Source organism: Apus apus, chromosome Z (assembly GCF_020740795.1).
Source record: "Apus apus isolate bApuApu2 chromosome Z, bApuApu2.pri.cur, whole genome shotgun sequence".
In the NCBI taxonomy this organism is placed as follows: Eukaryota; Metazoa; Chordata; class Aves; order Apodiformes; family Apodidae; genus Apus; species Apus apus.
This window is the reverse complement of record NC_067312.1, coordinates 54658586-54683311: the sequence shown is the minus strand read 5'-3', so window position 1 is coordinate 54683311 and position 24726 is coordinate 54658586. Positions and strand designations below refer to the sequence as shown.

Below are 24726 nucleotides of genomic sequence, written 5' to 3'. Positions count from 1 at the left end.
TACCTTTAGTTGTCATTTTCAGTTCTTACATGAAGACAGTGAGAATGTGTTACGTTGGTCCATATTGATATATTCCCTTAACTGCCACAGAAGCTGGATATCAGCTGTTGTTGTTGTTATTGTGTAGAATGCCTCTAGTCTATCTGAGATAGACCTTGAATGACTTAAGGGTATAATTAAGCAAACAAATCCATCCTGTTCAGAGATAACTGTTCAGCAGATATCTTCCAGTGTTGCTTAGTTTTTTAACTGAAGGTTGTTTAAGCCTCATACAAGGACAGCATTATATATACTTGTTACCATAAATCATTGAAGAGTAAGTTTTCTCATGTATTGCTTTTTTGAACTGGTGCTCTGGCCAGAGTCAGACTGCACTCTTCTCTCAGTTTTGTAATGTCCCAAGCATGAGATTTGCTGCGTTGTGCCTTTCAGACTCAAAGCTCCTGATAAACTACACTGACATCAGTTCTATGACAATGCTAGATGCTATGAAAGTGCTATCACTTGTTTTAGTAAAGCAAGGAGATTCCAGTTAGTTCCATGGCAGCTTCATTCCTGGATGATGGAGAAAGGATCAAAGTTCTTTCCTGTCCATTGTTTTTATTAAGAGCATTGAGCGCTTATCCCCACCTGAGCTCTGGAGCAGCTCTGCTGTCCCATTATCAGGATTCAAGCAAGCCAATTCAGAGCTGCCTCAGGTGTGTTTTCAAAAGCTCCAGTAAATTCAGGAAGTAGGTTTCTGAGGCACTACGTGGCCTCCACCATTCCCAGGTGATGGCAGAGTAGGGCAAAGTTGTGTCCAAAGGCATAAGGTGTCTCCAGGACAGAGGCTGGCTATTAATGCTGTGTTTTATGAGTACCAAGCAGAATGCAGGATTGTGCTTCCTTTGTACTTTTGTAACATGAAAAATAAATTAAGAACTTCACGCATATGAATTTACCCAGTTGGGAGTTAGTTTACTCAGTTAACTGAATTCACTCAGTATAAAAATGAGAGTTTAGAGAACACTTAGGTAGCAGTAAATTTAATTTGCATTATGTTGCTGTGTATGTAATATCACTTGAGACAGAGAGGTAGTTAGGAATTTAGATGGATACCTAGAATGGCTGTTTCAAGTAATTTTTGGAGGTAATAAGCCAGTGCTTTCATACAGTAGAAAGTCCTTCCAAACTTTATATGCCAGCTTTGCCACCCAGCGTCAATCAGTCTCCCTGCTGTTGAAGAGAAGTCCTGCCTTTTTTCCTTTGGGAAGCAAAGTCCATTGTGTGATGACACAGAACACTCATGTCAAACAGCTGCCCTTGTCAGTGGGCTTGCTTTGTAATTAAAGTACATTACTTCAGGGAACAAATCTAGATGTTCTTCCCATCTTGGAATAACATAAGAAATAAATCCCAGGCTATTTACTGGCTGTAAAGCCTGTACTTAAGAAAGAAATAGCATTATTTATGAGCAAATTTAAGGAATGAGTGTTTGGGATGTGGTCAAAATCAGTATGTTATGTTTATAAAACAGAAGGTTCTACTGTTGTTGAAAAAAATGCTAGCGGATTTTCTGTAGGAGAGTCCTGGAAGGAGACTTGTCATCATAACACATTCCTGGAACAAGAATGGTAAAACTGACAAGAAAGATGATACTCCAGGGAGAAGGACAAGAGAACTAACTTGCCTCACAAACCTTTGGTCTATAAACAATACCCATTGCTTTGCAGGAAGGAGTTCTGCCCTAAATTCTGCTACTAGACTTTGGCTAAAGCATTTAATACTTTATATGGGTACATATGGAGAGAAAAAGTACTGGCCTTGCTGAATACTAGAGTTGTTGAGAGAAAAGAGTTGTCTGAGTAACGTGGTACTTTGAGCATTTCCTTCTGCTCCACAGGGTGATGCAGAGCGGACTTGCCAAGAAGACAAGTTTTGGAGTGGCACGGTGCCGGCATGCAGAAGTATGTTCCAAAAGAGTTAATGACTTCATGTCAGTCAAGGGTGATTTTACCCAAAGAAAACAGTAATGCTAATTTTGCTTTATAACTCATAAAAAAATTTTTTTTGTAAGTATCACTGATAGCCTGGAAGAGTTTCAGAATTGCTGGTGTGTGCAGGTAACAGTGTGAAGGAAATCACTACACCTTTCTGCCTTGCTCCTGTATCTCTAAAAAAGCTGTACAAACAGCTTCCAAGTTTAAATACTTCTGACACTTGAGACTGTGGTTTCCAGCATTACTGAGGACTTCTGAACATGTTCATTGCCAGGAGCTGCAGGTACTTAGCATCCTAAAATGCAGCTTAGCAATCTCAATTGTCAAATGTACTTGCCTTTTTTGAGATGTGTGATGCAGTGCCAAAATAGGAGTTGTCTATGCAAGTACTTATGTGGACTTCAGCTGTTGGCTGTTATGTAAACAGTGGAATTTTCCAAGGCTTCCTGCCAGCACAGCCTTAATAGATTTTGTCTTACAACAGGAACTGGAGGCACCAAGCATGATACTGTTCTGCTACTTAGGAGCAAGTATCTGGGATTGCCCAGATAAACACTGTGTCCTTTCCCTGTTCATCAGAGTATAACCTATGGAGGACCTGTGCACAGGACAAGCCATGTGTATTGTGTCTGATAGGAGCATATTCCTTCTGTTACAGGAGTATCGTGTGGACCCCCGGACACAATAGAAAATGGATCTTTTCAGGGAGAGGAGTTCCTCTTTGGCAGTGAGGTTTTTTACAGCTGTGACCCTGGCTTTGAGCTACAGGGACCAAGCCGAAGGATTTGCCACGTTGACAAAAAGTGGAACCCCTCCGCCCCTTCATGCACACGTAAGTAGCAAACAGAGCCACATGGTGGCAGTTTTCCAAAAGAGCTGGGGAGCAAAACGAGAGAGTGCTTTTTCTGGCTTCCTCCCAGACTCCCTCTCCAGCTGGAGGGCTGTTAACAGCAGGAGCCGAAGGAAAAGCCAGCAGAGAAGTTCTCACTGGCAGCTAGTTCCTTTTGGAATTGAAGGGAGCTGCTTTTGGCACATTAAAATGGCACAGGCATAGAGTTGTGCTCAGGTCAGCAGGGGAAGAGTGTGACCTGCTGCATTTGATTTGCCTTGCATTGTTGTGTGCAGGGCCTTAGACATCAGGTGCTGGGATGGTTTGTCTCTGCCATGCCAAGGCAAATAATCCTAGCCATTCCCTAGTCTGGAGATGAAATCTTGGCTCCCTGTGCAGCAGAAGGTGACTAATTGTGGGGGTTTGGAAAGAAGTATTCAGTACTTAGCTCACACAGTTTATAAATAAAATGCCAAGATTTTATAGACTTTACTGATAAATCATTTCTCATCTTCTCATGGTGATGTCATAGTCTTACCCCTTGCATTCTTCTCTCTCACATTTGACCATTTTGCCTGGTCTCCACAGTAAGTGTGGAACAGGAAGCAAGATCCTTCTTAACTATTTTTCTTGGGTACAATCTTGAGATCTTCTTCGCTTGTACAGGGAGCAAAGGAAACTGGAAATGCAGCCTCTATCCTGCTTGGAAGAAATATTCTGGATCACTCTGAACACTCCTCAGAGCTTACAACACCATCAGATACCCTTGGGCACATTCTCTTTCGGGTGTCTGCAACCTGAACCTGAGGAGAGAGGGCAACCAAGGCATTTTATAACCCTTCTCCATATAATACTTCCCAGCTTCTTTCTTCTATATTTCTGTTAATTCAGTGCTGTCAGCATGTAACAAATAGAATGGCCATTGTTGTCTGTATAAAACCAAACAACTTCCTCCTCTCCTAGGAATTAATTGTGGGCTGCATCCCTCAATAGAGAAAGCAGAGGCCATTTCTACAGGAAGCACCTACAGAAGTAATGTAAGCTTTGTGTGCAACTCTGGATACCATCTTGTTGGGCCCCAGAATATCACATGTCTTTCCAATGGGAGCTGGAGCAAACCCTTTCCATCATGTGAAGGTAACTGCTTTTGTAGCCTGGCACATTCCAGTGTGGGATACGCAATAGCTCCTCCCTTATGCATGCACATCATTTGATCCAGGGATTGAGCTGCTTTCAGGGAACAATTCTATAATGTGCATTAAAATTGGTGCATCAAAAATTAAATATGTCACAAGGAGCAGTGCCTGTTATGAAGCTAGAAGGGGCTTAGACATAATTTTTCCTAAGGTTTTATTCAGCAGTTTAATTAGTTTAGTGAGAAATAAGGTTACTTGCCATCTCAGAAAGCCAAACCTCTAACAAAAGATGATGGACTGTGAGGACAAGTAACTGTTCTCCCAGCAGCCTTCTGTAGTCAATTATTAGGTTGATACTGTCTTTCTGAACTTTGAGCCCCAAGGACAATCCCAGCAGCTCAGCCTTTAGCCGCCACACTGCTCATATGAACAAACACCATGAATGCTTGATAATGTATCATTTTGCAAATCACTGCTTTCAGGTGTTCCTTTTAGTAGGTCCTGTTGCTCGTGCCAGCAGAATGAGCACTGAGCAAGAACAGTCTGTCATACAGAGTGAGCAGTAGGGTGTTGAAACGGGCTTGCCAACACAAAAAGAGAACAAAAACTTATGATTCCGAGTGGGAACATTTAGCCCATATTGTTGGATGTCTCTGTTCAAAATGTAAGGCATATAGAAGCTTACTAAATTGCAGTACCATTAAGTGTGAGTGTTCTCCATGCCTGTCCTCTTTGCCATGAAAACAGAAAGTCTGTGCCTCACACTTTTTCTTTACTCTTAGAAACACACTAGTTCATTTCTTGCCAATCACACTTCCTTTGAGGCTGTTCTTGTCTCTGCTGGATATACCTTGCAAGCTAGACCCAGCATCCATGTTGATATCTCCACACCCAGCTGCACACACAGATTCAGAGGGACCTGCATGCTGGGACAACTTCACAGAAGTAAGATGATCTTCTACTCAACGCAGGTTTCCTGTCAGCAAAGCCATAAAAACTGCATGAGGTCTAGGGACCATCAGTTGAAATGCTGAGCAACCACGCAATGCATAGATCACTGTGCACTACAGTGCCCTAGTGCTTTGCAGGCCGTATAATAGCAACCTGAAAAATTGATAGAGTTCAGTCACATCAGACAGGAGATCTCTAGTACCTAGCCACAAACCTAAGAAAAGTTGCTGTAGCAGTGCTGAACAGCTGTCAAGAGACAATCTCGAACAAGGTTGAGCACAGATACCTCTTTAACCCCTGTCTTCCTCTTGCCTGATAGCCTTATGACTGGCTGATTGTCAGTCATTGCATTACACAGACTGCCTTGTGTATAGCTATGGTAACTCAGCTTGGACACTCTGTCTGCTGTCTTCAGAAACACAGCTGAGAATCTTGAGGGGAGCAATTAGTAATATTAGTGGCAGCATCTTGCACCACACCCATCCTGCACCTCATGTGATATTTCTTGCCAAGTAAAGAGTAGGGTGCAAAGGGTGCCAGTTGATGCATTCTCTCTCAGTGGCAAGAAAGAATAATTTCCATGTTCTGTTCTACTGACCTCAGTAGGAAGTCATAAATGTGTCCTCTCCTCTCCACCACTGCCACATTTTGAAAAACATGTGGCTCTGGCTTTTCTTCATCACTAGGAGGAGCTCCTTCCCTAGTTTTGCTACATTTCCTTCCCAGGGCTACTAAACTCTCCATTAATGCTCTTTATGATTTATTACTCTGTGGCTGTTACTTTATACACATTGTGTAATTCAGGAATTGTTGCAAGTCCAGGTCTAATATAAAAGTGAATTAATGAGAGCTCTTCCTTTGCAGAGACCAGATGCAAAGTTCCAGTTCCCCTGCTGAATGGGAAGGCAATTTATGAAAACAATACAGTTGGCAGTACAATAGCATACTTCTGTGAGGGGGGATACAGCTTGGAAGGGGAACCAGAGGCAGAGTGCACAAGAGATGGAAGATGGAGTAATCCCTTACCTCTCTGTAAACGTGCGTGTTTGTTTTGTAATGAAGAGTTCATCTCAATTTGTAAGCATGAAAGTCTAAGCTGCTCTTCATTTAAACCGACAGCAGATGAGAGCAACTTCTGCAGATCTTTGTGGAAATGTACTGTAATTTTCTTCTGGAGTGGCCATAAGCAGAATTTGTCACTTGCTGTTCAAAAAATTGGTTTAGCCTACATTGGGAAATGTGTTGATGTGCATCCCGTTTTTACAGAGGAGCAAAGGGAGCAGTTACTGAGCCATGTTAAAGCATTAACATGTCTGAGTGTATTTTTGTGACAGTAAAACAATGAGCTGTGTTCTGCATAGCTTCCTTTAGTTGGAAAGCTGACATAAAATGGAGTAAATTGTAGTCAACCATTTGATATATGAGAAGCAGGGGAGAGAAAACTTTGGAGGCAAAAGGGAAGATTTTTGTCTACAGCTGACTGTTGGGAGGGTGTAAAGAAAAAATAGCCAAACTTTTCTTGGAGGTGCGTGGTGGTAAGATGAGAGGCAATGGACACAGTTTCAATAAGGGAAATTCCAATTAAGTAATTGAAGAAATTTTTGCCATCATAGCAGTCAAACACAGAAACAGGGCTGGAGAGGATGTGAAATCTCCATCCTTGGAGATACTCAGATTTCATCTGGTTGAGTCCCAGAGAAACTTCTGACTTAGTTGGCCCTGCTTTGAGAAGGAGGCTGGACTTAATGGCTGCATCAGTTTTTCTGTGATTCTGTGAAATAGCACCATTCACACAGGTGCACTGTACACACACAGCCACAGTAGCATTCCTTGTTGGTGTATGTGTCTGTAACTGGATTTAAGATCTACTGTAGTCTTGGGGTGGTTAATTGAGACACTTAATTTTTGTATTACAAAGGGCTCACAGAATTTTAGTTTCAGGAAACTGGCATCACTCTGCTGTATGTAGAGCCCAACGTTTTCCACATTCATGATGAGATAATAGACCATGTAAAAATAGCTCAACAAGCTTACAGTCAGCAAGATTCTCAGAGAAATTCTGAACTCTAATGAATGTTATTGCAAGTCTCTGCTCAAACACCTGGATTTTTGCTGCCCTTTAGTGGTCCAGCCCCTCAGAACAAGAAGTAGGATAGGTCTCTCTCTTTTTTGTAGTACAGTTATGGTAAACAGGAAGGACAAGAGAGAATGGTTTGATAGTAACAAGAAAGATAGTCCCCACTTAAATCCTTAGTATGTCTTCTGCTTCAGTAGACTATGGTAGCAAGCCACATGACAGCAGGGAATCAAACCTTTTATTATTATTTTATGACTCAACTCTCATAACTGTACCTGAAATTACAAATTGGACTAGTGTTCATGCATTTATATTGCTTTTCTTGTTTAGAAATTTGCCAAAACTATTCTAAAGTTTTATCTTCCTTCCATCCTTTTTTTCTCCGTTCTTCTTTTCCCTCCTGCTCTTTCTATGAACAGCAAACCTGTGTCCTGTGCCTTTCATAATCCCAGAGAACGCCCTTCTGTCTGAAGTGGATTTTTATGTTGGTCAGAACGTATCCATCAGGTGCAGGGAAGGCTACCAGCTGAAAGGGCAGTCTGTGATCACCTGTAATGCTGATGAGACCTGGACTCCAGCAACAGCTAAGTGTGAAAGTAAGTACATGAGACAGAGTTCTGCAGGAGCTTGGTACTTTCCAGAGGGCTGGTGAGCAGAGCTGCATCACACGATAGCACAGGTGTGTCTGCAGAGTTATTCTGGAAGAGGAGAGCTGTTGTCTTCTGTTGTCATTTGGAGAGGCTGGTCACTCTGAGAGATCCAAGCACATACAGGCAACTTAAGAAGCTGTACAGAAGAGCTATTTCTTTCTTTGTTCTAACAGAGTTGTTTCTTTAAAAGGATCCAGAATATATCTTTGTGGATTGATGCCTCAACAACTATCTAGTAGACCCTACTGTAATTTTCTTCTTGATTTACCTTTTGCAAGCACTGCAGTAGGGATTGGTTGTTGGATACCCTGAATACCCTGAGAATTATGCCTGTGAGATTATGGGTAATAAGATGAGGGTTGTAGGGAGAGGTCCTGTCTATTACTGTATTTATTGACACTGATAGAAGGCATAGTATCTTTTTGCAGGCATGCCTAAAGGCTTTTTGGCTTCTTGCAAGCAGTATTGTTTAGTTCAGACAGTGACATGTCCTCACCCTACAAGCCTGGTCTCATGTATATACTGGCACCATCTGGAAGTTTCTGGTATGTAGGTACAAGTGTAGGTACAATTTCTCCCTGTGAATGTCTGCACCATGAAGAAGTTCTCCTTACTGGTTTCCTATCAGAGATGTCTCTCTGACACCTGCCAGTTTTTTTTTGCAAAGTACTGTGCCCAGGATTAGAAACTATTGTGTTGGCACTGCAGCTCATCAGCCTCTGGGTGATTTCTTTTCTTTAGAGATATCTTGTGGGCCCCCAGCTCACACAGAGAATGCTCTGATTCGTGGTAGCTTCTATCAGTATGGAGACATGGTCACCTATTCATGCTACAGTGGGTATATGCTGGAGGGGCCCCTGAGGAGCGTTTGCTTAGAAAATGGAACCTGGACAACACCACCTACCTGCAAAGGTAAGTCTTTTTTATGAAGAGAAACATGTTAAGTTGTCATAAGCACAGAGGTGTCATCCTAACTGCAACAAAAATAAAAGTGAAATTTTTGCTAGTTTCAGTGCAGTCATGGTTTCACCCAGGGCATTTAAAGGAAAGGGTATTTCTTTATTTTCAGGTGGAAGAGAGAGCTTACACATTTTTTCTCTTCAAGTCCTTGCTACTCTTACAGTTTCTGTTGCTACAATGTTGTATTCCATACCTAAGATCCTCTTTTCTTACATCTTTTTGGGAGAAAGGGATAGATCCAGTGATCTTTCTGACATGCTGAGCTGTTTCATATAGGCACTGCCAGTCAGATTTTCACACTGCAGAAAACAAAAGACATCCAATAGGTGCTTAATCTCATTTAGTTTAGGGCTTTGCAGCTCCTGAAAATTGTTTTGCAGTTAAATACTTAAGGATAGATTAATAGAAGTCACTAAGTAATACACAATAATACTTCAGAAATGTCATGGTTTTATCAAAATACCAAAGGCAAATTCTCTGCTTACCAACAAGAAAATGTAACTTTTTGGTTTACTGAGCAAAAAAATGCACTTGTTTAAGTTACAGGATTAACTCTTCCACACAGAATATTCAAATAGTTGAAATGTTTTGAATTAAAAGTGGAGAAAACACAACACAAAACATAGAAGATATGATTAGCTAAACAGTTTAAAACAGATATGAGTATCTTCAAAGACCTTCTTAAACCAAGGATGAGCTGTAGCAAAAGAGTTCTGGGGTCTGAGTGTTTGGATGAAAGAGACCTTGCCATCTGCCATTTCCGTATCAGAGGCTTGACTAGCTGCCTTCTACCAAGTAGCTATAAAGCATTGAGTTAGATGTACCCTGAAGTCTTAATCTCAGATGGTATAACAGCAACCATACTACACACTGAGCTGTACATATTTTGTGTAGAAACATGACTATTCAAAACAAAAAAACTTAGAACACTTCAGTGGCCAGTCCTATTCCCTAAGCTCAAGAACTCCCATGGAAGAGGAAAGGTACCAAAATGCTGATCTGGGAACACTAGAGCCATCATCAAAGTTGTTAGGTCTGTCTCTCAACCTGCAAGTCTCAGGTCCCCATGCTGAAAACCGAAGGTTCAGTATTTCCTCCCTCCTTGACCATTTTCTATTTAGGTCAGAAGCCCTTTGGAGATGGAGGATTGTACACTGTACTAAGCCTGACTTACCAGGGTCTCCTCACCAGTTTTTTTTTTAATTCTGACAGCAAAATATTATGAATGTCAAGACCTAGACAAGCTGAATTGCACCAGTCTGTGAAAGCAGGCACTCTGTTAAAACCCTGCACCTTACATTTGCAATTGCCTTGCCTAAAAATCATGGATTAGCAGATCATTTTGAGGAGAACCCAGAACCAAAGAACTGGGCTTGTAACTCCTGAACGTCAGGAATAGAGAAGCTGCTCCTGAAAAACAGGTTTCTCCTGGTTATGTGACCATGGCTTGTCATTGTCATGAAGAATCGCCTGTCAATTAGCCAAGCACGGAGGGTTTACAGTAAAAGCACCTGAGTTACTTCAGATGTCAAGAGGTATCAAAATTATACTGCCAAGGCAGCAAGCCTTTTCTGAAATGTTTGCCAAGTATCTCCTAATTCTTTTTCTAAACTGTGGTGGCTACAGAATTCAGGGGATCTGTGCACAATAGCTACTCTACCTGAGCTGTTTTTATATTATTTCTTCAGATTATAAGACTTAAAATTCTTCAACTGCACCATTAGTATCAACAGCTTTACTTCTTATTCTTATTTGGTATTTATCAGTTTCACAGAACCTTACTTTATGCCAAGAGCTGTAGTTTCCTGCTAAAAGAGGTTCTTGCCACTGTTGCTAGCAACCTGGAAGGGCTGATGTGTGAAGCACTGTCAAAAATTTCCTGTTTGCAATACTGTGGAGTCTGTGCAGCTGTTTAGAGGAATAGATATTAGGGAAAATTATTTCAAAAAACAAAGTGATGAGGTAGACACATGATCAGGGTGTACTGCAGGAAAACAGAACAGAATGACCTGCCTTTTGGTGTCTTGAGGGAGAGGTATAACAATTCTCCCCTCCCCCCTTCCTCTTTTCATCTTAAAGGGGAACAAAAAAGGACTAAAGATGTTCCTGAGGGGACCAACCTATGTTTTCATGACACATGTCAAAATAATCTTTCAAAACTGCTTTATAATTCATTTGAGGGATTTGCCTAACAAAAGGCCTACAGGACCCAAGCCTTTGTCGTCTACATCAGAAGCAACATAAAAGCACTCTTTGTAATGACTCATGTTGCACTTCTTGTTTTTAGCTCTGTGAGTTGATTATTAATGTGTCTTAAGCCTGCTTAAAACATTCTGGCCTGGTTGAACAGGTTAGTTAACGCAAATATTATAATTAAAAAGCAGACTTCATAAGCTTCTTTGGGAGAGTGCTCACCACAGCTGCACTTGCCTGAATCACTGCTGGTTAGAGGTTGCAGGCCAGATTCTGATCTGAGTTTCAGGGGTGAGAAGTATTAGCCTGGATCTACCCATCATAAACACCCGCAGGATTCAGCAGGCTGCACAGATGCACACATCTTGTCTGACTCCAATTTTTAATGTCTGAAATGCTCTAAAATCTGTGTTGCCTGTTTGCTCTCCGCCCACATCTTGGTGACTGGGAGCGGTTAAGTGTGGAGCTGCTGATAAAAAAGTTTATACCCCAACAGCAAATGAGCATTATGAGGGAGCTAAGGCATGGAGGAAATTGTTCACTTGTAACAACAGGAAAGCTCTTTGGCAAAGCTGAGAATAGATATCAGAATTATTTTTTTCCCCTTCTTAACTATGCTTGTCTTGCAGCAGTGTAGTGCTTTTGTGTCCTGTGAAGATAACTCTCAGGCTCAGATTTACAAGGGAATCTCAAAGATGTGGATGTGAGATCGGCTACCACTAACTGAAGTCATGGCCAGTGGTTCCCATTCTCTCTCCAGTACATCAGGACTGCATTTTCCCTTCTTGCTTTTACAGTAGCTAAAAAAGAGAATGAGATCCCAGTGCCTAAAGACTTTCTCTAGTCTTGTCCATCAAGTGAAAAATAATCCCCACAGCTACAGACACAGTCTGTGCCTCCCTAAATCGGTGTATAACAAGTGCACACTTATGGGTGATACTCTTACTCATTCAGTCAGAGCCTGGGTGGAAATCCAGGAAAAACCTATCTCTTCCTGAGATCCTGGATCACTGAGCAGGCTGGAGCTGCCATCCAAAACTATTTCTCTTAACTCATGAAATATTCACATTATCTCCTTTGACTGAGAAAATAAATCTCAGAGACCATTTTTCATGGGCTTTGAATTTAACATGGGCTATCATTTATGCACAAACCTTTTGCCTCCCATCCCAGTATACATTCATGGGATGTTGTTTTAAGTGATGTGGATCACACAAAGCTTTAAATGGTTTTTGATTCAGCTTTCATGATTTTTCTTTGCACAAAGAAAATCTGCTTGGCACTCTATTCTGCTTTAGTCAACACCCAGAAACCAGATGTCTACACAGTCATACATATCTTTACAACAAAAACTATTCAAAATACATGTTAAATATTGCAACTTCTGTGAACCTGCCAGGGTCTAAGGTCTCTTTCCTGTCTCATTATCAGCTGACATTTGATGGGAAGGTTCTTGAGATTGAAAATAAAACAGGAAAAGCTTTGGCTGCATTTTAGCAGACTCCAAGCTGTAGCTTCCAGCTTGGCATGGCTTAGCTGCAAGAGTAACTCAAGTTTGGCTCTAGCAGGGGAAGATTTGCATTCTTTCCAATGTGGAGCTCAGGTCTGAACATTGTTTCAGTGTTCTAAACCACTGTTTTTATTTAATACTAACACTGAACAAGTTCTGAAACAAAGCCTAACTTTCAAGGCTAAACTCTTATTTTGCTCACCTAGTAACTAATTAAAGATAGGATGCAATTTACAGTTCAGACTGAGTTTCCTGAGGTTAGTATGTGCTAATAACTACCACTAATTAGAAACTAATCTGATTACTTATTTGTTCTATAGTATCACCTTGAAGCTACAATTTTTGATCTTCTGTATATAGTGTGTACATCAACATAACAAGGATTGTACTTCCTCCAATAATCTTTCAGTCTAACATGTTTGTATTTAGCTTGCCAACTTATTTTTTAAAGTAGTCCTGCTTTTCCTGGATGTATATGCCAAGATATGTGCAATGTCATAGAAACAATAATGAAGTCAAAGCCTGTCCAGTCCAGGCAACGTATTGGGGTAGCATGATAGATTCCACTTCAGATTCCTCACTTCCATGATCAAGTGCTTATTATTAACAAGTGTGTAAACCAAGGAGCACAAGACCACATGCATGCTAAGTGAGGTTTATAGTAATACTTTGGGTTCCACAGGTAAACACTTCACTGTGCCACTGCTGCACCCTTGTTGGTGCCTCCTTATTAGGCTTCATTATAGTGCAACAACAATTGCTTGTTGTACCACAGTGTTTAATCTTACCTTCAACAAACCCTGTATTGTGTCAGACAGCATTATCTTGGTGTCTCATACCAACGTTAGAAGAAAACTTGATTTTATTTTAGACTTAATTTAGAGGAGGAGGAAAAAAAAGATGAATAGTTTTTTTGGGGGGTGGGAGGCTTTTGTTTTGTTTTATAAAAAAGCTGATAAAGCATAGCATCAGCCTTGAAACCATTGTCCAAATAATTTAACCAACTACCCTAAAAACGTCTTAGGTTTTCATTGTTGCCATGGACAAATTGTGATTGTCTTAAAGGGTTTCACATACTGTTGCCCACAGTATCTAGTCAGACACACAGAGCCAGAAAATTATGTAGCCCTTGAAACTAAAAAGTCAAGTTATGTTTTTGAACTTCACTACATTTGTTTGCTGTACTTTAAACTGCAAAGATCTGTGCAAGATGCTGAATCACTAAGCTTCTAATTAACCATCTTGAGTTTATAATGAAACTTCATTGTTTTTAGCTGTCTGTCGGTTCCCATGTCAGAATGGTGGCATCTGTGAGAGACCAAATGCCTGCTCATGTCCAGATGGCTGGATGGGTCGTCTCTGTGAAGAGCGTAAGTATATCATCCCCAAGTGTAATTTTAAGGATGTTGTTGGTAAGACTAGTGAATTTACTTTGGTGAACTGGGTGGGAAAATCAAAGACATAAGAGCTGAAAACATAAAAATCATTATTTTATTCTACTTGGTGAATTAGAGAGAGCAGAAAGGACTGATTGCTTGATTCTAGAGAAATTACCATCCCCTGACATCTCCAAACAAAAACAAGCCTTTTTTTAATTGATGTGATTTTGTTTGTGGTTGCTCTTTCATTGTGGTTTAAGAACAGCCTGCTTCAGTTCTCCGAAGTCTGTATGTAATAGCAATACACGATCATTTTGGTGAAAGAACGGGGGTTAGAACAGAAGAGGTCTGAGTGTTCTGCTGGTGGCTGTATTTGTTTCTTGGCTTCCTTTTTTACCAGTCTGACATTATGAACCTGATCAGTTTGTATTCAAATAATACAACTGTGTCACCTTTTCTGTGCTGTCCTTCCTGACCGGTGTACCTCTATCCCATAAGTTCTGGGCGGGATTTTATCTGGCCTGGGTCTCTGAATATTTTGTGAACTGGATCTGTTCTGATGGAAAAGAGCTACATCTGTCTCTTGGGTTTGTCAGAGATTACCTGTGTGGTACAGGGGATGCTAGTTTGTGCCGTGTTTCCCATTTTCTTCATGGTGCTCTTAGCACAAGGAATGTGGAGGACTAACCCTTTCACACAAGCGTATCTGCAGCATGAGAAGCTTTATTACTCTACACATATTTAGGCATGGGCTTATGTGGATGGAGAAGGAAAGTACCCTTCCTGTAGTTAGTACTCAGTGTGGACCTGATGTAAAGCTTTAGCATGTCCAAGAACATTTGCAGCTGAGGTGATATCACTGTCCCTGGCTCTGAATATACACAGAGACTTATGAAAAGATGAGTCATCTCTTCCTGTAGTTCATGGAGGGCAATGTGGTTTGAGCATTTTGTTAGGTAGATGTATCACATCTTAAACTGGTCCTCCAAATCTACCTCTGCAGCTTTCAGGTCTTCTTTGTGGCAGTGTCCGTTCCACGTGGCACAAATTAGCCATAAATGCAGAATGAGAAGAGGTTCAGCAAGTTTTGTGCTTCTGACAAAACAGAAACTCCAGTTATGTGGTGTGTTCACACAGCCCCTCTTTTGCAGTCCCTTTGTCTGTCAGTACCACCATAGCCAGACATGCAAACTCAGCCCTGTATGCTTCACAGTTTCAGCAGAAGAGGACTGACCCCTGTGTTTGGTATGCCACAATTTATTTCCTTACCATACCATTAGTAATGATATTAATGCATTCCTCAGGATCAGAGAACAAATTTTATGCCCCCAGTCATTTTGATCTGTCATCCCAATTCAGACCATTTTCCTGTGTGATAAAAATGAACAGGCAGCTGACTAGTGAAATCACACTTTATGCAGATAAAAGCACTAGCTCTCTCTTTGTTTTTTGGGTTTTTTTCCCTTTATTTTGGCATAGATGGTGAAGAGAGGGGGAAAAGAATTCCCACAGTTTGTTATTGCCATCTCAGTTTTGCCACATTGCTTGTCAAGCAAGGTGCACCAGTGAACAGAAAAGATAGGTATAGTCTTTGGACTTGAGGGCCTGTTCTGAAAGTCAAAGGGATTTATGAGTGCTAGCATTGGGCACTGATCTGTCAGGATCAGGCCACAAGTGAGGTCACAGAGCTCTGACAGAATTTAGCCACCTTGTAGCTCACAGTACAATTCACAGATAACAAGATAGATTCATATTCCTGAGAGAGGCCTGACCACTCTAAAAACCATACACTTAGAAAGTGTAATGATACAGACAGGTCATTCTTGGTGATATGGGTTAGTCCTGTGAGCTCCAAAGAAGTTCAATATTCTTTTCTTATCCAGACTGACTGCTCTTGCTAAGCTTAACCTCTGCTGTGCAGCAAAAGAAGATGAACCTGTGCATCAGTCCTCTGAAGTTCCTATCCTCCATCCCAGTATAAAACTCTACTGGAAGTGCCACTTAAGGGTCCAAATTTGAGACCCAAATAAACTCTAGCTCTTGTTTGCACAAGGTGCTGCGTTCAGTTAGTTTAGTGCAGATAGTAGTTTTGTGAAGGTGCTTAGGTCACAAACATGATACACATTGGACACTTCTGAAGATCTGCTCACAGGAGCAGTATAGCTTGATCAGTGCTCAGTTCGGATGCCATCAGCTCTTTGGTATCTGCTTTGTTTCTTCCCCAAAACTTCCAGCCACAGTCAACCTGTTGCACCCAAAACGCCTTGTGTCAAAGATGCCTTTCCACTGGGGACTTGTGGTGCCACTCCTCTCAGCATGTTTTCACTGACCCAGACCAAGTGCTATTCTGTGGGTAATGCCTGGATCACTGGTTTAGCATGTTACATTGTGGGACCCCAGGGAATCCACAAACAATCCAATTGTTTGTTATTAAAGCATGAACTGATTTTGTTAGCTATCATCACAGAAGTGGGCAATGTCTGTGGATATTACATGTGAGAAGCAAGCAAACAGCCCTGCTCATTTCCAATGAGCACAGAGCCTACAGGCATCTGGAAGACTCTAGCAATTGCTCCAGCCTGTCCATTTGACAAAATTTCTTCTCCTTTCTGGCCACCATGCCAGTCATATTTGCTGCTCGTGCCTCATGGGTAGATCCCACTCAACTCACATGCCAACATTTTGAGGCATAATAGTTTTTCATTAAACAGCATTTCATTTCTTGTACGCGCTTTTCTTTGCCCTCGTGGAAGACAATTCTTTTCATTGGTTCTCTTCTTCTCTCCTTAGCAATATGCATTCTGCCTTGTCTCAATGGGGGTCGCTGTGTAGCCCCTTACCAGTGTGACTGCCCCCCAGGATGGACTGGATCACGCTGCCATACAGGTAAAGCTCCTTTCACTTGCATTTTTTTTCACATTTTTTGTGACTCTGCTATCAGTACCTGGCACAGCTCACTAAGGACTCTGTAGAACTACTGAGCTTCTCAGAGGAAAGCACAGGGCCTGTGACAATATTCATGGAGGATTTGCTGTTCCCAGATACTATCCTCAGAGTAGTTCCTGATGAGTCTTTAAAATCCTCAGAAAAGCTGGCTGCCGGAAGAGACACAGCATTCACAAGAGTGATCTCTGCAAAAAGCAGTGCAGAGGTGAGGATTTCCAAAGAGAAGAATAAAACTAGACTGTCCATTCCAAGAACAGCAGTTCACTGTTAAACTCACAAGCAAGCTGCAGGTACTACAGAGGTTTTTCACCACATAGGTGTCTGGTTTGGTGGACTCCCAGTTAACTGCCTGAGTGCTGACTTAGGCAAGAGGGCAGAGCAAAACAAGGGTTTGCTTAGGATGGTTGAGCTCAATGGGTACATAGTACCTTACATGGTACGTGGGTACCTTACATTAGGTACCATCTAAGTTCTCTGAACAAATTTAACATGCACTGTGTTTTACCAGATCTCTTACTTGCATCTAGCCAAGGCTGAAAGGTTTGTAACACACCAAATTAGGAAGGGGCAGTAAGGGGAGTGATTCTAGGCTCCAGTCCTCTGTCCTGGGAAGTCAGCTTGTATCAGATGAGGCTTATTTGCAATTAGGGGTAGTATTTGAACCCAAGTTTAGGAAATATGGTTCCACATCAAGACTTAACAAATGTCAGTTTTTGAAAGGCTTGTTCCTGTAGAAATGGGCAATAAAACTCGTAGCAATTAAGTGATCATTGAAATGTCTTAAAATCATTATTAAATCTCAGTCACTAATAAATGTTAGCTATTTTTATAAATTATTTTACAGTTTTCTCAGTGTATTTTTATTGTCCAAGTGCACTTTAAGTGATTGTTAATAGGGCCTTTACATGAAAGCTCACTTTTGCCTTCCTGCAAGACTTTGGAGTGGCAGATCAGGTCAACTGGAGGAAGAGTTCTTGCTTTTGTTAATAAATGTTATTTGTTTAACTGATAAAAATAATGAGTCTGGGGGGATAAGCTGTGTGATACACTGCCAACACAACCATCCCTTAGCAAACTGAAATCCCTGAGTGAACCTTTAAACTTAGAAATACTTTTGAAAGAGCACTTGCCTAGCATATAATGTGTCATTTCCTTTTTCACAAACTTTACAGCATAGGGGGCTGAGGAGGTTAGGTGGCTTTTTCGCTTTTGGGCCAGTAATTAAATCTGTTGAAGCTAACTTGCTTTTCCGTAGCTAAGGGAAAAATCCTAGTGGGCAACTGCATCTGTGCCAAAATCCATTCATAAAAGCTCGTAACAACTGCTTATGAAGTTATGAAAACACTTCTCATTTTACTTCCTGGTCTTGACCTTTTGCCATGACAAAGTGAAATGAAAAATATTTGGATTAACTGCTGGTCTCACAGGAATAACTAACTACTTGCATAAATTGAAAGCTAAGGATGTTTCATTCATAACCTTCATGCCAGAATCAGAAGTTATTTTCAACATGACAAACTTGGAACACTTAATTGCACAGGGGGGGTCTATCTCGGTAACCTCCTGCCATTGCTTATCTGTTTTTGGCCCTGAGGATTCAGAGTAATGTATTTCTATATCCTTTTGCATTCCTGTGATTACTCATTTCTATTTCCTGTAATTCCATTTTAATGTTTCCTGAGGCGTATTCCTTGCAGAAATAGTACCCAGCATTTGTCCTCACTGGTGTCTTTAGGTGTAGATATGGCATTATCTGCTCAAGAGACTTCACATCTTTCAGCTTTCCCACCATATAAATGCTTCACTCTGAAGGACCCAAGTGAATCTCTGAATCTGTTTTGCAGATTGCACAGTGCTTTATCTTCCAGTCTCAACACTGATAGCAATACTTGGAGTTTTTACTTTTGTTTGTTTATTTGATATCCCTGAGTTAGGCAGTTGCACAAAAGCTGGTACAGCCATTTCACAGCTGGCCCAACTGGCCCAGCACAACCCTGTCTGGCAGGCTAGTGTTTGTTCTCTAACTCAAATGCCCTGTACCACCTCGTTGCAATTCTTACGGCTCTCTGGTGTCTTTCAGCAACTTACTGTCATTCTCTGCTTCCTTTCCTTTTTTCAACAGAAGTGCCCTTGTGTGAAGTCTTAGTCCATGCCTGCTGTTGATCTGTAAATAGCTTTTTGACCTTTAACTTTCTCTGTCTGTACTGCCTCTTTCCGTGCTTTTTTACCACATCTGGTAGCTGCTTGTCCTGACTACTGTTTAGCTATCACATTTCTTTAAAAATAAACACCCACACTTTTTTCCTAGAATAAAGTCTGTTTTCTAGTTGCTCTTCCTGCTTCCACGTGAATTCTTTTTTTTTTTTCCCTCAACTTGGGGCAAAAAAACACAGTATTTCTAAGGCAATGTGAATAATACACTGGCTGTTTCATGCAGCTCATACACTGCAGCAGGTAGCAAAAGTAGTAGAGAGAGTCAAAGCACATTCAGCATAGATGTGTTTCTAAGGTTGTCCTTTCCAGAGCAAGCCATCTTTTACAAGAGAGTCATAGCTAATGCTTAATGTTGTCATTTTGAGAGTAGTCTGTTCTTAACAGAATAATGCAGACTGTGGATTTTCAGTGCCAGGTTGTGGGTGTGCTCATTAATGTAATTCTGTGTATGTGTATTTGTATGCAGCTGTGTGCCAGATGCCTTGCTTAAATGGTGGGAAGTGCATACGACCAAATCGGTGCTACTGTCCCTCATCATGGACTGGACATGACTGCTCTAGGTAAGTGTTGCTCTCCCATAGCTAGGCAGAATCTCGCCCTACTGAACTCTGAATCTGAAGAATGTGCAAATAATTTTGCACGTGTTGAGCATCAATAGATCCTGTACATCGGTGGTCATGGGATGGCTCATCATTTATGGGCAATCTGGAAGGACCTGAGAGAGTACTCTGCCAAATGATCGCCAAACTTACAGAAAACTCAGTAAATGGTACAATTACATGTAAGCCAACAGGCAAAACCTGAAAAGTTTAGCCTTAATTTAATGGTGTAAATGGAAATGCTTGTTATTAGATAATACAGAATGTTTTTCAGGAAATATAAGTTGCCTACTGTGTACAAGTGGTCATTTTGAACTGTATATACCTCATCTGGGTGCAGGTTCAAGACTAGGGTCACAATGTTATAAGCTGTTGAAAGTAATAATTCTCATTGTACCTACTGATGCGTGGTGTAATCATTTAAAAAGTGCAACACAGTGCTTCTGAGTCATGTCCTAGTTCAGTGCAGTCCCTGTATCAACAGCCTCAAGAACTGGGCTTAGATCTGGCTCATGTGTCCTCTCTTTTAGGGAACATTACCAATGCTTGTGTTTCGGTTTCCTGATTCATGTCTAATGGGGCCAACAGCAGACTGGGTTTTCAGATCAGACAGCAGCCTCACCCTGTGGGTCAGCATCCACAAGTCTTAACTGTAGCTTTGTTTTTAAAGGTAAATTGCAAAGTCTGGGAGTTTAGCATCAAGGACAGTCTGCACAGGACTCACTTTTTCTTTGGAAATCTGTTTTATTTCATGCTGCCATTAAGCGCCATTTACAACCCTGAAGAGCAGGTGGCATGGTAATGATGTTGTTGTGGTCAGGAATCAGATACAATAACAAAACTTGCAGCATGAGTTCTCCTGCTCCCTGCATGGAATATTGATCAGGGCCATGAGACACCTGCTAGCAAAAGTATTTATACCTCAACTCATAGAGGCTCCTGCTGAACATGTTGGTCATTATCCCAGAGATCTAATTAAATAACACCTGAATATTAATATTTTTCTCCAGGAAACTGACAAAACTTGTGACATTGTACATGTTTAATATTCTTTCTGGACAGGTAGTGAATTCCTCCCTGTCTTTCTGATACACTGTTTATCTAAAAGCTACAGAAGAAGTGCTTGTTTGGGAAATTACATTGTTGAAAATGAATAGTTTTCATTTGTCAGCTGTGATTTTATGTGACTAAGTGAAGCAACTTAAATGTACTGCCAACAAACACTATCCATCTTTAGATTGAAAGCTGTACATCTAAAGCTTGATAGTATTTCCATTTAGGACTTGAAGCAGAAAAGCTCAAACCCAGTGGATTTAGCAGACAAAAATTGTGAACTTTATTTCTGTGGCAAAGCAAAGTTTCAGGCTGTTAACCAAACTGAACTGTTCTTGGGTTTTTGTCAACGCCCACAGCACTGTGCATCATCATGAAGCCTGAGAGAAGGTAGATCATTAGCCCTTGAGACTTACGGTCTAGCAGCTTGTCCCTTCAAGAGCTGTTTGGGATGAAGTTTCCCACACAGAACTTGGAGGGGGAAGTGAAGGAAAAGGGTCAGAAACAAGCACTGAGGTATGTTTTATATTTTCTTAAGCTTTGGCCTCAGCTGCTGGTGCCTCTTTACAGGGTATCACACTGTGCTGAGGACTCAAAAACAATGCAGGCAGAACAGGAGTAGAAGCCATGATAGCAAAGATTCACTGTTGCAGGTTAACTTGTGATTTATAAGGCAAAACTGAAAGAGCAAAAAGGTTTGGTCAGATCAAGGGAAAGATTAGCTCCGAACAACTCTGTGATGAGTCATTACTGACATTAAATACCAGATATCTCTGTTACCCACACTCTTCCTCTCTCAATATGCCATTTTGAGCTGTGGCAATCTAATCCCTGATACACTTTCAGACATCATCCTCTTGTGCCTCACTGTTGATCTGTTTTGGTATGTTCAGTACAGCAGTAATTTTATTTTGTTTGGTTTTTTTGACACAGGAAACGGAAGGCTGGATTCTACCCCTTTTAAAGTCAAAGCAGCAGTTCTACATTCAGATGTCTTTCTTCAGCCTAGTCTCCAGGTCTTGGAATCTAATGCATTGTAAATCAAATCCATTGCTTCCCTCCCTCCCCCAGCTTCCTTGTTTTGTATTTTATTTTGTGATACAATTTTACTGTACCTTTCAATTTTTAAAGAAATCCTCTGTATTTTTCATTTACAAAAGTATTATCAAATATAAGCTGCTACACACACACAATACACATACAAATGTAAAGATTCCTACTGTCCACTGAGGAAGTGGTTGGGTATAGTGAAGTCCCTCCCATTTCTTACATTGCATGAGCTAATTAAACCATACTATACTGCCAAACATGATTAAACAAAATGTGGCAATTCTGCTTACCACCTGCCAAAGCATACTGCTGTCCAGCAACTCAACAGTAAAAAATAGTTACACAAGGCTAAGTGAGCCACTAAACTTTGCATTAGGACTGTTTCTGAGCTCATGATGATGTAAATTAGAAGTCCATGTGATAAAGTCTATGTTATAACTGCAGTTTCTGGTGGACATAGAAAGAAGATTCTGTATTTTTTATTGTGTGGCATTAACATAATTGAAGAGTGGCTTAATGGAAGGCATTGATGTGAATTTTACCTGAGATTTATTGTCAAAATAGTAAAAATGTAAAAGAGATGAGAGAATATTGTGTCATTCAGAGAAAGATGCATCAAGTCTAGCCAACAAGAGCCTTTGAGGCTTTGTGGCTTATGGGCAGTTCAGGTGTAGTTCTAAAGCTGAATAATTCAGGATTCAGAAGTGGGAAGGAAGTGGACCGCTGAAACTTCTGCTTCCTTAAGTCATGCTCTTATTAATTGAGATGCTAAGATTTAGCTGTGGTTAAGCAGAGTGGTGGAATTACAAGGGGCATTTTTTGAGGTCACATGTTTGGTAATTACCATCAGTTGGCAAAAAGTCTGATCTCTGAAAGCAGATATTACGGTGAGAACCTGAAAGTCAATTATCAGAAGTTCCATTTTTCCCAGTAATAACAGAAAAGCATGTATTGCAGTCAGCACTGGGAAAGAAGAAGAAGTAAATTTTACTGTCTGTAGCATTCCTGCTTAGTTACCCTCCGGCTTAAGAGCGTGCAAACCCTGCCCCACCCCTTCCCCTTTATAGATTTGCTTTCCTTTTATGGATGCATGAACTTGGACACAAGGAAATGATATGGCACCAACACGAGCTCACAGTTGCAGTATCAGGACACTAGTAAATACTGACGCATAACTCATGACTATTAGTCTAAGACCAGAAACGGGGAAGAAAGAAACAAAGTTGTGAGCCAGTAAGAGCTTTCAGCCAATTAAACTAAAAACAGATAGGTAAATAATAGGAGTCATTAGGGGATCAGATTAATGTGAATGTAGATTTCTTCCCAGTGGAAGCTGTGACCAGCTGAAAAGTCGTTTCAGCTCCGCAACCTTCTTTTTCTAATGGACTTTGCTAGCACGTAGCAACAATCTTATGTCTCCCAGCTCCTCAGCCATCGATGTTTACAGCTTTGACTGAAGTTAGTGTTCAGTAAATAATGTCTGTATTTCAGCCCATAGTCACTACCATTTGTAGACACTTCGTTCCTTGACCTTCTTGCTGCCTTAACACCATATGAATGGAAGCTGTAGTAAGCAACACAGGACTTGGCAAGGGAAAGAGTGTATGGGGGAGAAAAGCAGATCTTTATTTATATGTCACTCTCATGTTTTGGTCCCTTTTCCAGTGTGCTTCGCTGGTGTGTGCCCTGACTCTGCCCTGGTAATCTCCGGAGCAGAACAGCAGTGATGAGGACAGTGCTTAGAGCTAGCAGGATATGGATGAAGATTTTAGGGCTGTGGAATGGCTTTTAACACTCCAGCCTCACACTAGTGATTGGTACACAGAGTCCTGGGATGAACCCAGTCAACACATTTCCTAAGGAGATGTGGTGGTAGGATAGAGTAGCTGAAACTAGAGGCTGTTATATTAGTGCTGTTGACAATGTTTTGATACTTGCTGAAACACCTTTCCCTCTCTACCCAGTACTGTATTGTCATTTATGTCACTGCTTGTTGTGTGTTTTAAACGACTTCTGTGTGATGCACTTTACACTGTAAATAAAGTTGCACCCTGTTTAGTACCCATATAGAGGCAACGTTTCAATCTTTTCTTAGTGCCTCACAGTGAAAATATCAGCCTACCCTTTAGGACCTGCTGGCAAAGCCTGAGTATCAGGGAAATGGAACTCCACTTAAGGAAAAAAAATAATCGTCCATAATCTTAAAATCTGTGCTGGATTAGTCTAGGTTTGATCCTTGGATAAAAATGCAGTTAGCACCTAATTTTTCAAATCCTTTTGGCTGCTAAAGCATGTTTTCAAACCTGTAACAGCCAAATCCGCCACTGGCACAAAGACATACATTAAAACCTACTTCACTCTCCACGTAGACCAGATGGAGATATGGCTTGTTTTATTCTGCACCAGTACTGGAGTTCTTAAAGCTATGGAGACACCCATATTCAAAGACAGCTGAGGTAAAAAATGTGCTATAGCAGAAATAAAACTCTGTAACTCAAATTCCACACCCATAAAAAAAGGAGTATATATGAGATAGCAGTCAAAAATTCAAGATGTGAAGTTTTCGAAAGTAATGTTAGTAAGCCTTTCAATGTTTTGATACATAGGCATCAGTGGAGACTCTGAAGTGCAAAAAGCTGGTCAATACTTCAAAGCCTCCCCCTAAGCCACCAGGGCAAAAGGTGGAATGAGGTTATGAACAGTACTGTTACTGAAACCCTGAAACTTGATGTGCATCTGATAGAAAAGATGCAGGTTTACATATGATACTTACAATTGTCCAGATACTGGTCATAACCCTGAGTGGGAATAGCTGGGCTGCACCTGGACTCAGATCTTCTGCATGCTTTAGAAATACTGATCACTGCCTTATTTTAAAGGAAGAGTGGTAAGAATGGGGCTCTTTCCCTGGTCCTGTCCTCTTTGCCATGAACATCGAACTGGAGCCTGCTGATACCTACATCTTTCAGCTCTTGGAAGTGCAGTGGAGAAAGTATGAGTGTTGGCTGTGATCTCAGAGACACTGGACAGGACTAGTGTTGCCAGCAGTCATTACCATGAGGAGTTACTCTTTTACCTCGAGGACAGGTTGAGTAGAGATCTATTTTGCATCTCAGTGCAGGAGCAGTTCATGCTTCTCAGACTTGTCTTAGAGCAGTTTGGATCCTCACTGCAGAAAGAATTCCTGCTGCTTTTACAGC

At 41.0% G+C, this 24726-nt stretch overlaps 1 protein-coding gene across 1 annotated transcript in view; it reads left to right on the top strand.

Annotated features, from left to right (window-relative positions):
- Positions 1-23591, top strand: part of SVEP1 (sushi, von Willebrand factor type A, EGF and pentraxin domain containing 1) — a 132385-nt gene extending 108794 nt beyond the window's left edge. The window contains exons 41-50 of the mRNA XM_051643182.1: positions 1883-1946; positions 2638-2811; positions 3772-3945; positions 5760-5933; positions 7392-7568; positions 8364-8534; positions 13560-13655; positions 16455-16550; positions 19291-19384; positions 21410-23591. Coding sequence (XP_051499142.1) covers positions 1883-1946; positions 2638-2811; positions 3772-3945; positions 5760-5933; positions 7392-7568; positions 8364-8534; positions 13560-13655; positions 16455-16550; positions 19291-19384; positions 21410-21440 — 1251 coding nt within the window. The 3' untranslated portion in view covers positions 21441-23591. The remainder of the gene's footprint in view (positions 1-1882; positions 1947-2637; positions 2812-3771; positions 3946-5759; positions 5934-7391; positions 7569-8363; positions 8535-13559; positions 13656-16454; positions 16551-19290; positions 19385-21409) is intronic.
- The last annotated feature ends 1135 nt before the right edge of the window (positions 23592-24726 follow it).